Source organism: Chiloscyllium punctatum, chromosome 2 (assembly GCF_047496795.1).
Source record: "Chiloscyllium punctatum isolate Juve2018m chromosome 2, sChiPun1.3, whole genome shotgun sequence".
NCBI lineage: Eukaryota > Metazoa > Chordata > Chondrichthyes > Orectolobiformes > Hemiscylliidae > Chiloscyllium > Chiloscyllium punctatum.
This window is the reverse complement of record NC_092740.1, coordinates 18,277,954-18,294,619: the sequence shown is the minus strand read 5'-3', so window position 1 is coordinate 18,294,619 and position 16,666 is coordinate 18,277,954. Positions and strand designations below refer to the sequence as shown.

General features: G+C 39.0%; 1 protein-coding gene across 5 annotated transcripts in view; it reads right to left on the bottom strand.

The window, feature by feature from the left end:
- Nucleotides 1-16,666, bottom strand: part of clcn3 (chloride channel 3) — a 148,057-nt gene that overhangs the window by 43,679 nt on the left and 87,712 nt on the right. For all 5 annotated transcript variants that reach the window (XM_072594530.1, XM_072594547.1, XM_072594537.1 and 2 more), the window contains 4 exons: nucleotides 12,824-12,981; nucleotides 8,891-8,990; nucleotides 2,374-2,561; nucleotides 589-711 (listed from right to left, as the gene is read on the bottom strand). In XM_072594530.1, the coding sequence (XP_072450631.1) occupies nucleotides 589-711; nucleotides 2,374-2,561; nucleotides 8,891-8,990; nucleotides 12,824-12,981 (569 nt within the window). The remainder of the gene's footprint in view (nucleotides 1-588; nucleotides 712-2,373; nucleotides 2,562-8,890; nucleotides 8,991-12,823; nucleotides 12,982-16,666) is intronic.

Genomic DNA, 16,666 nt, shown 5'->3' with positions numbered 1-16,666 from the left:
TTTTCACCCCCCAAACTACAGGTGCACACAACTCCTAAAAATGCTGACTTTAGAAATAACTCATTGATGTTTATTTCTAAATTAAAAACAGAAGATAATATAGCCACAAACAAAATAGGCTTTGAGGAGCTTATCCATCTGACAAAGAGTGTCAAATTGTAGAAGTCAATGATAGCTGCTGCAAGATTAACCACCAACTTTCATCTCTCCCAAACAGTATTTTTAGGAGTTCCCTTCCTGTCCATTAGCCTCACTTCTAATGGGAGACATCATTCCAGACATTGAGTTCTTTCTTTCCTGTTTATTCAGCTCCACTAATAGATTCTGTTACATTCAGCTCCCAAATCTGAAAAGCAGCCTTATCCTTGAAGATCATCACATTTTACAACGCACAAGAGACATGTTGCCTGCCATGTTCTTGCCAGCAAAGGGTTAAATGGCCTTTATGTTCCCTTAAGGTGCTCTTAAATCCACAGTATTTATCATTCCAATAATACATACTTACTTTGCATGGAAATAGTTACAATAGCTTGCCAATATTAAAAAAAGCTGCTTAGGCAAATTTCAAAAAAGATCACTGGATCTTACCTCTGGAATTCCAGAACCACATGCATATGGAGCAAACACCTTCACAAACGAAACAGCCAGGAAGCCAAATCCCAAGGCCCAAAATATGTACATAATGTAGTTCATTATATAAGAACCTGGTCCCTGGAAAACATTACATATTAAAAGCTCTGCTGAAACACAGCCAACAAGGTTTTGAGAATTTTGTTCATCATTCATACAATCAGAATCACAAGACTCGGGATAAAACATCTAAACATTTTACTTATTTTTCCATTAACTTTTTTGGCATCAATGTCTGTGATTGCATTCTTGAGATAATCATATAATGAAGTATAAACATCTTTTTATTCCCATGAGGCATAATTTATTTTTCGGATTTTTATTTAGACCATAAGACCATGAGACCTAGGAGCATTCAGACCACTGAGCCTGCTCTGCCATTTGGTCATGGCTGACGTGTTTCTTAACCCCATTCTCCTGCCTTCTCCCACATCTCTTAATCCCCTTACCAATCAAGAACCTATCTATATCTTGTCTTAAATACACTCAATGACTTGGCCTCCACAACCCACTGCAGCAATGAGTTCCACAAATTAACCAACATCTGGCTGAAGAAATTCCTTCAAATCTCAGTTCTTAAGGGTCATCTCTTCACTCTGAGGCTGTGGCCTCAGGTCTTTGTGTCCTACTCGTGGAAACATCTTCCCCACTTCCATTTTATCCATGCCACTCAGTATTCTGTAAGTTTCAATCAGATTTCCTCTCATCCTTCTAAGCTCCATCAAGTACAGACCCAGAGTCCTCAACCACTCCTTATGTAACAAGCCCTTCATCCCAAGGATCATTTTTTAAACTTCCTCTGGACCATCTCCAATGCCAACATCCTACCTTAAAACTGCTTTTAATATCCTGATTGAAGCACGTGACATTAGCAATGGAAAACGGGACACTTATTTCAGTAATCAGCATCAAGCACGCTAGGATTGCACTGCACAGAGTAAAATTCCTTCTAGCATTCTAATATTGCTTGACCAAAATACCAAGATCATAATTTCACTTGCAACTCTGACCAAGCTTAAACTCTCGTAAAACTGCCAACGCCTAAGGCAGTTTTGTTTGGAATGGTCATAGCAAAGAGAGAGTATATCCATTTATCAAATCCATATTAAGCTGAATAATTTGTGAAAATTGCAATTCAGTTAATGAGATGGTCTCAGCCAGGGAAATAAGAGAGCTACACTTTGCCCCAGTATGTTGAGGCAAAGGAACATAAGAGAAAAATATAGTTCCTGTCCAGCAGCATCGTTGCATGGATATAGGCAAGGAGAGAACGTGTTTAGTTGTGGTAGGTTCCTCCAAATCACAGAATCCCTGCAGAGCAGATAGAAGCCAGTCAGCCCATGCAGTCCTCCCGATTCTCTGAAGAGCACCTCACTACCCCACACCCTATCCCCGTAACCCTGCAGTTACAATAATTAACCCATTTAGCTTGCACAACCATGGTCCCTTACAGACAATTTAGAAAGGCCCTTCTACCTAACCTGCACAACTTTGGACTGTGGAAGGAAACCAGAGTACCCGGAGGAAACCCACGCAGGCACAGCAAGTGGCAAAATAACTGATCCCAATATTTATGCAGAAAAATACATTCACACAAGTCCCTTTTCCAGAAAGTAAATTGTGACTAGTAAATTAATTCCTACCACCCTCCCTCCCCACATTCCACAAAAAACTAACTTTCTACATGACAATAAATAATTTTTTGCAAAAATATTTATAATACTCCATTGGAAGCCTACTTACATCTGCTTGTCCAATTATTAATTCAGCCCATGTTTTCCACTGAGGACATTCATTTCTTGCTTCAAACGTTGGTTCATCTGAATCCCAGCAGCATTGTTCATGATTAAACCACAATGCACTCAAACATATGCCTTCTTTTAAATCAGTCATCCAGTCTGCAGCAATATCTATCAAACCAGCCAGGGCACCTGAAAATCATCACATGTTGAACCATAACTTTATATTACTACTTTTCAATTTGAAAATGAGCGATTTACTTCCCCGTTCCTTTTATAATTAACTTAACTCATAGAATACTCACATTCTTGTCAAAATTCAGCCTTTTCTTGCTACAAGAAAATAAAAGTGGGTCACACAGTTCCTGGATCCCGATCCACCCAAGCAATTTGATCATGGCTGATCTGTACATCAACACCTGGCAGTAGTTGAATCAACTGAAAAGACAGAATGCTCTGTCCTTCTCGCTCTGCCAACTACACCATCCCCCACCAATCACCAAGTGTAAGAAGCATCGACTGCACAGACTAACAAGAAAATGTCAAAATGATAATCATGACAGTGAATGTCACAATTCCAAGGTAAAATTTTGGCCGTGTGTTTCAATATTTCGTTTCTGTTCTACACACCTGATTCTGGCACTCGAAAAAAAATTTAAAACAAGACATTCTGTGCTGTGAAAAGCTGCAATTTGCTCCCAAGACATGCACGTAAGCTGAAGTCTGCCAGAGTTCAGAATTTGAAAATTGCTTTGAAGAGAAGAAAGGCGAAGAACAGAGATAGGATAAAGTCTCTAAATATCTTTAAGTAGCAAAACCATATTCCATGTAACTATTCCTTGAGAAAAAGGAAATTTAAGATAGTTCCTTCCACTGGATTGCAATGGAGTAAGCAAAGTCAGAAGAGTCTGCTTATATACGTGAAGTCACATGGTGTGCAGGGTGTTCTAGCTAGGTGGATAAAGAACTGGTTGATTAACAGGAGACAGAGAGTAGTAGTTGAAGGGAGTAACTCGAAATGGAGAAAGGTGACCAGTGGTGTTCCACAGGGATCAGTGCTGGGTCCATTGTTGTTTGTGATATACATAAGTAATCTGGAAGAGGGCAGTGGTGGTCTGATCAGTGAGTTTGCAGATGACACCAAGATTGGTGAAGTAGCAGAAAGCATAGAGGACTGTCAAAGAATACAGGAGAATATAGGTACACTGGACAGTTGAACGGAGAAGTGGCAGATGGAGCTCAATCCAAGCAAATGTGAGGTGATGTATTTATGGAAGGCTAATTATAAAGCAAACTATACTGTAAACAGAAGAGCCTTGGGAAAAGTTGATGAGCAGAGAGATTAGAAGTTCAGGTCCATTGTACCCTGAAGGTGGCTGCACAGGTGGATAGAGTGGTCAAGAAGGCATATGGTATGCTTGCCTTCATCGGACGGAGTATTGAGTATAAGAGCTGGCAGGTCATGTTAAAAATGTACAAGTCTTTGGTTCGGCTGCATTTGGACTACTGTGTACAGTTCTAGTCACTACATTATCAAAAGGATGTGGATGCTTCAGAGAGGGTGCAGAGAAGGTTTACGAGGATGTTGCCTGGCATGGAAGCTGCTAGCTATGAAGAGAGGTTGAGTAGGTTAGGATTGTTTTCATTAGAAAAAACGAGATTGAAGGGGGACCTGATTGAGGTCTACAAAATCATGAAGGATATAGACAGGGTGGATAGAGACAAGCTTTTTCCCCCCAGAGTGAGAGATTCAATAATAAGAGATCATGCGTTCAAAGTGAGAGGTGAAAGGTTTAAGGGGGATACATGCAGAAAGTACTTTACACAGAGGGTGGTAGGTGTCTGGAATGTGTTGCCAGCAGAGGTAATAGAGGCAGGCATGGTAAATTCATTTAAGGTGCATCTGGACAGATGCATGAGTAGGTGGGGAGCAGAAGGAGAAAGATCCTTAGGAATTGGGCAATAGGTTTAGACAGTGGATTTAGATTGGCTCAGGCTTGGAAGGTCAGGCAGCATCCAAGGAGCAGGAGAATCGACATTTCGGGCATAAGCCCTTCTTCAGGAATGAGGAAGGTGTGCTAAGCAGGCTAAGATAAAAGGTAGGGAGGAGCGTTTCTCAACGCACCCCCACCCCACCTTTTATCTTAGTCTGCTTGGCACACCTTCCTCATTCCTGAAGAAGGGCTTATGCCCGAAATGTCGATTCTCCTGCTCCTTGGATGCTGCCTGACCTGCTGCACTTTTCCAGCAACACATTTTTCAGCTCTGACCTCCAGCATCTGCAGTCCTCACTTTCTCCTCAGACTTGGAAGGCCAATGGGCCTGTTCCTGGGCTGCAAAGTATCTTTGTTCTTGAACAAAAAGATCCACTTTTCCCAATTTGGCAACAGCTTGCATTTATATTATTCATTTGAGCTAAGATTATTTCCAGCTGCTCAACAGAGGTTTACAGAAAAACAGATATCAAGTCAAAGGAAGCAAGATTGCTCAAGGTTATCAGAGTTGAGATTTAAGGGGAGTCTTTAAGGATGAGAAAGAGGGTAAAAAGGAGAAAAACATTCTAATGAAAACAATTCTTCAATCAATGTTCTCTCTTTAAATCTCATGATTTGACAACCACCTGATGAAGGAGCAGCACTCCGAAAGCTAGTGCTTCCAATTATAATGTAATTGGACTATAACCTGGTGTTGTGTGATTTTTAACTTTAAATCTCAGACAGCAGTTAGGCTGAGGGATGGAATCACCGACTAGTGAACCAAATTTGTGGTTAAGGATAGCCAGAGAGGATGGAGATGAGTCTGTTTTTCCCTGAGACAGTCATGAATTACAAGATAGTGCAATTCTTTACAACAGAGGGCTACTAATACTGGGTCAATTATATTACAAGGCAAGGAGAGGCAAATTTTGAAGAAAGTAGGAATTCTGGATTAAAAAGGCAGGAAAATGGAGTTGAGGATTATCAAATCAGCCAAGATCGGCAGATTTCTGCTGATACATCTTATGGTCTTACAGCTCAAAGACACTGCCTTTGATTTTCCTAATATGTATTTGAAGGATTTTGTTGTTCATTTTGTAATAGTTGTCAGACAATTTAGGAACCACTGATAGGCTAAGAGTTGTAAGGTAAGGATGATTGTGACAACACACATGTGAAACCAGATGTGTGCGCATGTGAGCGAGAGCATGTGGGGGGTTAATCAGAAGCAATTGTGTAGGATTGACAAGAGAGTCCAATCCAGATTCTACAGCTGAGACTGGACAGACAATAATGGAAGGAGAAGTCCTAATCAATTCAGAAACAATTGAGAGGCAGTGGAAGAAGGTGCAATTTATCAATGCCAACAGCTGAAAACAGGTTGAGAAGCTAAGGAGGCATAGTTATTTTCATCACAGTACATAGCATATAAGTTGTGACTTTGATAGCCATTTTCAGTACTGCAGCGAATTACATTTTTGATTAACGGGTTCAAACATGGAGTTCCAATAAGGCTGTGCACAAAATTGAAAATGGCAGCACAATCAAGGCAGCAGAGAGAACAGCCCTTGGTGATAGGCAGCAGTTGCAAGGATGGAATGGTCAAGAGTTTTGTTTTTGAGGATGGAATGATTAGAGAGAAAGGGACAAGACCTCTGAGAAACTAACGTACAATTAAAAGAAGTCACATCGTCAACGGTTTAGTGGGAATCCTGTTCAGGAAGAGGTAAGCAGGTCTCATAGATTCTATGAGTTCAGTCAGGCCATGGAGAAAAGCATAAGTACAAAGTCAGGTATGAGAAACCTTACTGGATGTTTGATCCAAGGGACTATGGGAAGACAGAGCGTTAACATAGGCACGTCAGATGATGGATGCAATCTTATGAAGTGTCCCTACCACCTAAGATAGGCTTATTGTGCAGCATATCAACTACTGGTTAACTTTCTATCTTATGAATGTGATGCATTATGGACATGACACACATCACACAGAGTGAAGTATTCACAAGTACTGAGTAGAGCAACAGCCTTTTTAATCAGTGCTGGGAGTCTGCAGCTAATTTTAGCAGCAGTGATCTAAAACCTAGAAATTTGAAATTTAACAAAATAAATTACCTTCATGGTTCTTTTAGAAGTTTAAATGAACGTTATGATGAGTCACAAACTAAAATAGAAATACTCACCACTATTTGAACCTTGTCAAGCGCATCAACTAAATCATGCATTAAAAATATCCACTTAAATCTCATTATCAAGACTTGCTTAAGTTCTTTCAAATCAGAACACTTGAGCGACTGCTTAATTTGCATCCATTCAAAAATAACAAATGTATGCCATGATTGTCACTGAACCTGATTCATATGCTTATTACTTAAAATTAATCCACAACTATATATAAAAATCAGCTCAACTTGATGGCAAGATCAGAGCTACCTTGTTTGATTCCAACTTAAATTTCCCACTTCAGCATGCCATCCATTTGCCAGGGGAATCACTCAGGAGAAGCTCAATAATATGTCAAGCTTCAAACCCCAAGCCATATAACAAACATAATCTGCCTCTAAGTCCACTGCCAAAATTCTTATCAATATAGGTCAGTTCTAGATGCTACTTTCTTATTGGTCTTGAGTTTCATCACTTACGAATCACATCAAATCCTATCTCTACCTTATTCTATTCCAAGCCTGTTTCACTATAATGCCTATCTGCATAGCTTCTACCGTATAGACATTAATATAAACTTGAGACTTTTATTTTCATTTGCAATCCATTCCCTGACATCATACATTCTTCAATCTCCACAACATCTTTTAACCTCATATTCCACAATACACTCTCCGTCCTTCTGTTAATGATTTCATTTGCAGCCCCCTCTCTCTGCACTATTTATAGCCATGCCAATTTTCAACTCCTCTTTCTTCTTCACAAGTGTCTTCAAAGCTAATCAAATTGGTTCAGTGCGTCAACTCAGCAGTGAAATCTGTCAAATGAACCATGAGTGCAAGCTCATCTCCAGACCTCAGTACCCAATATTGCTCTACGCCGAGTTGCTCTTTTAAGTCCTACATTCTGAAAGGTACTATCTTTCAGAAAGTTATTAAATCAGTGCTGCACATTCAGGTCAAATTACAAGATTTTGCACACCATTTGAAAAAGCATCACAGAGCTGTTGTGAACATGATTTGATTTTGGCCATCAAATGAGTAAAGTAAAATGATTATGAAATATTTGTGAAACCGTGATTTGCTTTGTCCATATTAACTACTGTGCTTGCTTGAAGAGCTTTGAATACCCAGAAAATAGTGGAAGGTTTGGGATAAATCTGAGTTTTTCTTCTTTTGATTAGTTACTGAATTTCCACAGGAGTGATCTTAATAATTTGCCGAGCTTTCCAGAAGGTCATTGAAAATCCATAGCAATTTTTCAAAGTTTTTGAACAAGTAACAGATTAATGTAATTTAATTTAATATAATTTATCTGGAGTTTTAAAAGACTCCTTAATATGGTACTGCATTGTAGACAGATGAATATATTCAGACAATGCGAAGTGATGGAACACTGCTCAATGGTGTGCCAGCTGCGATCAGGCAGGAAACAGAGATAGAGAAAATAAAGTATTGTGCTTTTCACAAATTAGATTAAAAATCTGGAGTTTGGAATCAAAACCACAATTTCTAAATCTGTGAATGATGCCAAATTTTATATGAAGACGACAGCTACGAATTACATGGGAAAATAATTAGCAAAGATAAATATGAGGTAGCCCATTTTCATAGGAATAAGTGGTGACTTATTTACTTTCAAAAGGATAGATGATCAAGGGAATCTTTTGTACAAACACATCAATTCTTTATAAGGTGTGCCTGAAATGTGCACAGCCTAGAAAGAAAAACCAAACCTACCACAGGGATTTATTTCTAAAATTATATAAATTAAAAGGAGAGGGGCTATGCTAAATCTGTACAAAATTTGGTCAGACCTCTTCTTAGAATATGCAGTGCAGTTCTGGTCACTATAACAAAAAAAAGGACAGAAAGTGCTTTGGAGAGGGTGCAGAACAGATTTACAGAAATTTGTGGGCATACATGTGCGAAAAGCATTGATAAAGCTCTATTTTAAGATTAACAGGTGACCGTCTTTAAGATTATCAAATATTTTGGTGCAATGGATAGAGAGAAAATTCTGAATTTAAATTTCATCATCTGCCAGGGTGGGATCTGAGACTATGTTCTCAGGTCAATAGGCTGGGGTTCTAGATTACTCATGCAATGACATTATCAGTAGCTACCACCTTGCCCTATTATATCACAACATAATTTTTATTACACTCTCCAAATGACATGAAGTCAGCAACAAATTGTTATTTGTGGCTCCTGAACATTCAGTAAAAGACAATTTGTACTTCTGAGTTTTGGTGTTTGAACAAGACCATCAGCTTAATTTTACAAAAACCCAGACAACTGGACTTCAATGACAGTTCACAACAAAATAATCTTCGTCAGACTGATACTTTTGTGACCTGCAATCCTCTTGACATTTCCTTACCTGATGCCAGACCAGTCAGAGTTACAACTAGCCATCCTGACCAAGCATCATACAGGCTTTTTATAAACTCCCATACAGAGTCTCTTTTCTTGCTGGTAATCTGTAACACATAAATACTGAATTACATCTTCTATATTAGAGTTCGTATGGCACACAGTATTCAACTCTCTTAAATAGCATAGAGATCACAAAGGGCATGTTTTGAAAAAAATATGAAATGAAGGCTGTATTGACGAACACAATCAGAAATTGCATTTCTTAATTCCTCATTGATGAACTTTAATATTACTTGCTACAAAGAATGATACGTGCAAGGTCCTGTCTGTGTGCATGCATACGCATGCACACACACTTCACCTACAACATCATCTTGTACTTACAAAGTGCCTTTACTGTAGTGAAAAGTTTAGGCTACAGATTTTGTGGCAGTGATTAAAGTAGTGGGCAAGGAAGTCAGCGGTAGAAAAAAATGAGAGAGACTGTGAGTGTATGCATGCACATGACCTTTCCAATGAGCTATACTTGACTGAAAATGTTAACTGTTACACTTGCCAAACATACTACTTGACCCATTCAGTACTTCCAGTACTTTATTCTTATTTCATATTTGTTGTTGAAATGGTCAACTTTTCATTCCATTTGACCTTCCCTACTACCCTGATACAAACCTAAATTTCATCACTGCAGCCAATGTGCTGGAGATCTCAGAACCTCATCAGCTCTGTATTTTAAATTCTATGAGATCACAAAGTTAAACTTTGATGCAAGTGCAATTTCCATTATGTCACACATGCGGAGACAAAACTTAACTGTGTTTCTATTTCTTGCAGTTACTGAATTGCAAATTGTTTCAGTTGATACCATGGAAAAATTATACTAATATTTTGCATATACTTTTGCATGATTATACTTCAGTTTATATACTTTCTTTGCTACTTCCATTTAATGTACTAAGATGCTCCGTATTCCAGGCAGCAGTTCATCATTTTTTATTCATCAACTGGAAGGCAGATTTAAGATTCTTCATTTTAGAAAAATGTCAACTGAAATTCAGTCAACTTTGCTAAAAGAAACGTTTTATGCTTAGTATTTTTTTTTATTTAATCATTTCATTGCACTATTTGTTTGAATGGTTTTGCAGATTATTTAGTGGGATGCTGAAGCAAACTGACCAAGTTTGGTCTCTGCGTTCTGCTGAATTAGTTGGTTTCAGATGAACTGCATGTATAAATAACCTTTGAATCTTAAGGGGAAAGCCAAATAAAAAGATCCCTGATCCCAGTTCCTACCCACTGAGGCACTGTGTGAATCTAAACAGGGTACCTGAGGTTTCATGAGTAAGGAATCATGAGTAAGAGAGAGGAAGGACGAGCCCCTTTGCTCTTTCAAACCTTTTTAGACGCTAGGAATTAGTAGCAACTTTATGGACGGAGAAAGTAGCTGTTGATGAGTATCTAGTAAATGGCTAAAACCCTGTTCCAAAAGTTCGCAAGTTTATAAGATATAGGGCAGAATTATGTCATTCAGCCGATCGAGTCTGCTCTGCCATTCAATCGCGACTGATATGAGCCTTAACCCCATTTTCCTACCTTTTCGCCATAATCCTTCAACCCGTTTTCAATGAAATATTTGTCTTAATCCTTAAGTTTACTCACTGTCCCAGCACTTTGAGGTAGCAAATTTCACAGATTCACAACACTTTGGGAGAAGTAGTTTTTCCTCAACTCTGTTTTAAATTTGCTACCCTTATCCTAAAACTATGACCTCTTGTCTTGGAATGCCCCACAAGAGGAAGCATCCAGTCCACAACTATTTTATCCATAGCTTTTATCATCTTCAATATCCCAATTTGGTCTTTCCTCATTCTTCTAAATTCCAGACAATATAGGCCTAAACTGTTCAATTTTTCTTCATACAACAAACCTCCCATCCCTGGGATCAACCTACTGAACCTCATCTGAACTGCCTCTGATGCCATGACATCTTTCCTCAAATAAGGGGATCAAAACTGTGCACAACAGTCCTGCTGGCTAGATTAAGATAATGTATAATAAAGGAAAATAAATAATTGATTAAAATTAATTAAACAGCACATTAAACATATCAATGATGGCAGGGCAGATAATGTATTGTAATTGCAGAATACAAGAGTTAGTGGATGCTGGTGTAATCCAGGGCAAACATGTCCAGACAAAGAATTAATAGTTGGAGTGGCTGGTGGCGGAAATACCGACACTGTAATACAACTAGAAGGAAGTTACCCAGACACTTTATTCCAGAAGATGGTCACATGCCTTAGGACAGGGTTTCCAATTTGGTCACTGGTCAGGGAAAAGAAGGTATGACTACAAGTAAGGGAAACCAGTTGACAACAGCCTCAGCTTTCCCAATTATCCAAGTGGCTGTTGAGCTTGTTTGAATGAAAGTGAGAGCTGTAAGTGATTGAGCTGACACTGTTGTACAGGAAGGTCGCTGCTCGTTGGATGCTGCCTGAACTGCTGTGCTCTTCCAGCACCACTAATCCACTGTTGTACAGGAAGCCATTCAAGTTGGAGATTGAGGAGCAGAAAGGAATAGAAACATTAGAAAATAGGAGCAGGTATACGCCAGTCAGTATGGCATTGGATGAATGTCCAACGCAATACCATGTTCCGGCTTTTCTCACACACACTGTAATCCTTTTGACTCTAAGAACTCTATCTGATGCTTTCTTGAAAACACGATGTTTTAGTCTCAATCGCTTTCTGAGGCAGAGAATTTCAAAGCCTCACCATTCTCTGGGTAAAGAAATTTTTCCTCATCACAGATCTAAATGGCCCACCTCATCATCTTAAACTGGTTCTGGGCTCACCATTCATTAGGAACATTCTGTCAACCTTTACCAAGCCTAGTCATGTTAGAATTTTGTAGGTTTCTATGAGATATCCCCCTCATTCTTCTACATTTCAGTGAACACGTCCTAACCAATTTAGCCTCTCTCTCTCTCTTCATGCATCTGTCCTCCCATCCCAGGTATCATTCTGCTAAATGGATAATCTCACATTTATCCACCTTGTACTTCAACTGACATGCATTTATACATTCACTTAACTTGCCCAAATCACAAAGAAACATCTCTGCATCCTCCCACCAGTTTTGTGTCAAGTGTAAATTTGGAGATATTTAGTTCTCTCATCTTAATCATCAATATAAATTGTGAATAGCAGGGATCCAAGCACGGATTTCTATAGTACTCCACTTGTCACTACCTACCACTGAGAAAAAGATATGTTTGTTCCTAATCTAGAGGACACTGTTTAAAAATAAGGGGTCACCATTTAAGCCATTTAACACATCTCAGAGGGATGTGAACCCTAAACAACCATCCTCAAAAAGGGTGGAAGCAGAACCTTTGAATATTTATAAGGCCGAGGTGGATAGATTCTTGGGAAGAAAGAGGATTATTGGCGGCAGGTGAAAATGTGGAACAATCAGATCAGCCTGATCATATTAAATGACATTAATTGAGATGCGGATCCTAACAGTCTAATCCAGCTGCAAATTCGTAATCTAGATTCAACAGCGCTTAGATTTAATTCACTATTGTTCAAATCTTTGAAACCAAAAAGATAATTTTGTGTTTTTGCACAGAGTATTCTTTATTGGGTCATCAGTGGCAGAGTGACAACTGCAATCTTCACAAAATCTTCGAAAACACCAGAGGGACTGGTGCAGGTAAAATGTGCTGAAAAACCTTTTATTGTTCTATAGATTTCAATGATGACATTGCTGTGGCTGATGGAAAAGTCTCATGAATAATTGCAGTTAACACAAGACAGAGATTCCAAATGATTAAATGGAAATATATCAAATACCTATGCCTTCCAGGATTCAAGGATTATATTCATTCGTATTTTTCCAATTACTGAGCCTAGGAATACTATTTGTACTCACCTTTCTGTGCCTTTCCCGGTCTTTGCACTTCTCTCGTACCCAGTCAATTGTGTGGAAGTCGTCGTATGTGCCAACACCTGGTATAGGTTCATCCAAAAGATCCAACAAATGTGTTGTGCTGTTTATACCACCTCCATTTGTCATTGTATAATTGGCTCCTTTAAGATTAAAGCAGAGAAAAAAAACAGTTAAACTTATTTTAAATACGCTATGATGTATGTTTTTGAAGATTCTCTCACATTAACATTTTTTCCTGGAATACTCACCTAGAATTGACAATACATTTCTCTTCATTTTTAAGAATTAATTCAGAGCAACTAGTTACCCTGCCAGTGCCAATTTTTTTAAAACTGAAGTGCAAGTAGCACACCTTGCCCATCTACAAGTGGCCCCATTTAACAAGCAGTGCTTCATAGGGATTAAGTTCATGCTAATTTTATTACTTTTTCTTCTAATTATCTGACAGAATGCAGGATAAATTATATCAAGAAGAAGTAGGAGCAACAGCAAATTTTAACAACTTGCACAGGAGGAAAGAGATCACAAGATATCTGCAATGACAAATAAATTATAACAAACACATTGTACTGATGAGATAGATGAAAACTAGTGGCAATCGTAGCTTGATGCGGCTGACCATATAGGTTTTCATTTGGTCTTGGGCTTCAAAAGAATGTTTTAAAAAAAGCAATGCGACATCTAAATTGTAGTAATAAGCCAGAATTTTGGAAATTATTTTTCTTCCAATTAGCCCAACTCTAACTGTAGAAGTTTTGTACCGAATTCAAATATCTCCAAAGTAGGTTGTAGATTAGATTAGATTACCTACAATGTGGAAACAGGCCCTTCAGCCCAACAAGTCCACACCAATCCTCCGGAGAGTAAACAAGCCCGTCCCATTTCCCTCTGACTAATGCACCTATCGCTCTGGACAATTTAGCATAGCCAATTCACCTGACCTACACATCTTTGGACTGTGGGAGGAAACCCACACAGACACAGGGAGAATGTGCGAACTCCACACAGTCGCCCAAGGCTGGAATCGAACCTGGGACCCTGGTGCTGTAAGGCAGCAGTGCTAACCACTGAGCCACCATCCCACCCCTAAACAGACTGACCAACCGTGTTTTTCTTTCTCGATTAGATTCCCTACTCTTTGCAAGTCAAGTATAGCCTTAGTTATGGTAATCAAAACTGTGCACAGTACTCCAGCTGTATTCATCATTAAAGACCCATGCAACTATAGGCAGTCTTTGAAATAACTCCCCAGAAGCCGGTATTCTGCCACCAAGGGACCCTTAATTTACACGGGGAGAGTCCTTGACAATGATCCAGCTCCCTCGGAGTTAGCTCTGAGTGAACAGGATGTCTGTTGCTGCTTTTTGTTTTTGGTAAAGTGTCAGAACGTTTGATGCTTCATTTCTTTTCCTTTTTTTTCTTTCCCCACACTACTGCCTGACAACCAGTGCTTATTTTTGTCTCACACCCATGTAGTGTGCATGCAGGTGTCAGAGATGCTGTTTTTTCTGACACTCTTGTTTATATTTTCTCCCTTTGTTTTCTTTTTTATACCCCCACACTACCACCTAACTGCGGTAGTGCTCATTTTTCTCCAGCACCCATGTTATGTATGTGCAGGTGAGAGACACAGTGAAAGCTACAAGGTGCACGGATCTTTATTCAATTTCCACCACCAGGAAGAAAGGAAACACCCAAGTGGCCAAAGATAAGCAGTGCCCTTCACAAAGGACAATGCTGCTTATTTTTTAACCACCACACTAGCGCCTAACTGCAGTAGTGTTTATTTGTTTTCCTCAGCACCCATGTTGTGTGTGTGCAGGTGAAATACATAGTGGAAGAAGGAACAGAGGATCTATACTGCATTTCGCAATGATCATTTATTCACGTGATATAGGCATGCTGGCACGGCCTTTGTTAGTCTTGAAAAAGGTGATGGTAGTAAGCTGTCTCTGAGAATTGCACCAGTCCATATGTTGAGTAAGAAAAACTTTGCAATGACTTTGGGTAAAACATTACCCAACAGCCTTAAAAAAACCAAAATTCCTTTTGTTTGCAATACATTACTCAGGTGACTCTGACTGAACACAAATGATCGATTATCTCTGTTTGTTCGTGGGACAGTCATCACAAAGAATTGTACAATTCACAACAGTAGTGTATAACCACCTTTTCAGGAAATGAGAGACAAAATTAATAAAGTTGCAGTACCATGTCCCAAAATAGAAAAATGTTCTCAACACAATGTGCTCTTAAACAGAATGAACACAGTAAGCTCATCAACATTTATTACCCCTCCCTTGTCGTCATGGAAAAAGGTGGTGAGGGCTTTATTTAGATGTATTAGTTTATGAACTTGGGTTTCACAACAAGTGTATATAATTGTCCAATAAAGCAACATGGTGTTGCAATGTACCATCCTCAACGAAGTTGCCAATATTAAACTGTTTGAGGTGCTTGGGGCTGTTTTGGAATTTCTGGTCAATGGATTCCTGTTTTCTTCTCAAAACTTCCAATGGCTGCTGCTGAATTAAGGCGAAACACAGACACTTTACAATGTCAAACCTCTCAAATACAGCATTTCTCTAAAAATAATATTGCCACTCACCCTGTATTTGGCATCAAAGTAGTGAAAGCAACGTTGTGGGCAAGAGTATTTTTTTTATCTAGCAGCAAGTTGAGCAATTGAGGAGCGACTTTTCAAATATTTATATTGAGTCTAAGCAGGTAGAGATTTTCAGACAAAAAAACACATTAAAAGATTTATGTCTGGCATGCCCTCACATTTCAGCAACGTAACTCTGGACCCCATACTATCCTTGATAAGAGCATGACCACAAATCTAACACTGTAGAATTCACTGCTCAAAACAAATAATCTCCAAATTATTCTTGGTGCCATTCAGCACGAAGTATAGGAAAAGAAAGGCAGAGCAGATGACGACTCAGCTGGAGAAATGGTGCAGGCAGGAAAGCTTTACATTCCTGATGCATTGGGATTGTTCCTGGATGAGGTAGGAACTGTACAAGTTGGACAGGTTACTTCTGCACATGAATGGAACCAACACCATCTTGGGGAGGTTTCCGGTGTTGGGGTAGATTTAAACTAGACTGACACGAGTATGGGATCCTGACAAGTACTTCAGCTTGGGAAACCTGGTCAACATAGATGAGTTAGAACATAGTCATATTGCACAGAAACAGACTCTATGAGATGGAACTAGAAGTTAAAGCATGAAAAAGTGTGCTTGAGAGGCAAAGGAATCATACGTTTGACAAGAAGGAAGTGAGTTCATCAGACAAATTGGAATATATTTTAAGATGAGGAACCTGAGCAACAAGGCATTTGAACTGACAGTATACATAGGCATATGAGAATATGAATAATTGGCAGCTCAACATTCCTGGTTATAAGATATTCAGACATGATAGACTCGGGGCTCTAAGAGTGTGTTTGCAATATTGATCAAGGAATCAATCAATCATAACCATGAAGAGCGATTACGTCAAGGAAGGATGATCAAATGAGACCATGTGGGTAGAAGAGGAAAACACATTGTTGGGTGTGGACGGAAAGCCCCCAAGTTGGTGAGAGAAAGAAGATTAAATATGTAGTCAAGTTTCAGAAAAGTATGAGAATAATAAAGACAGTAATGGGGGTTTTAACTACTCAACTATTAACCAGTTTAGTTTTAGCATGCAAGGTAGGGAGGGGACAAAAGTCTTACACTGCATCCAGGAAAATTTAGCCAGTATATAGAAAGCCAGCAAGAATATCATAAATGAACCCTGGCAGGTGAAAGATTTATCAGTAAGAGAGCATTTT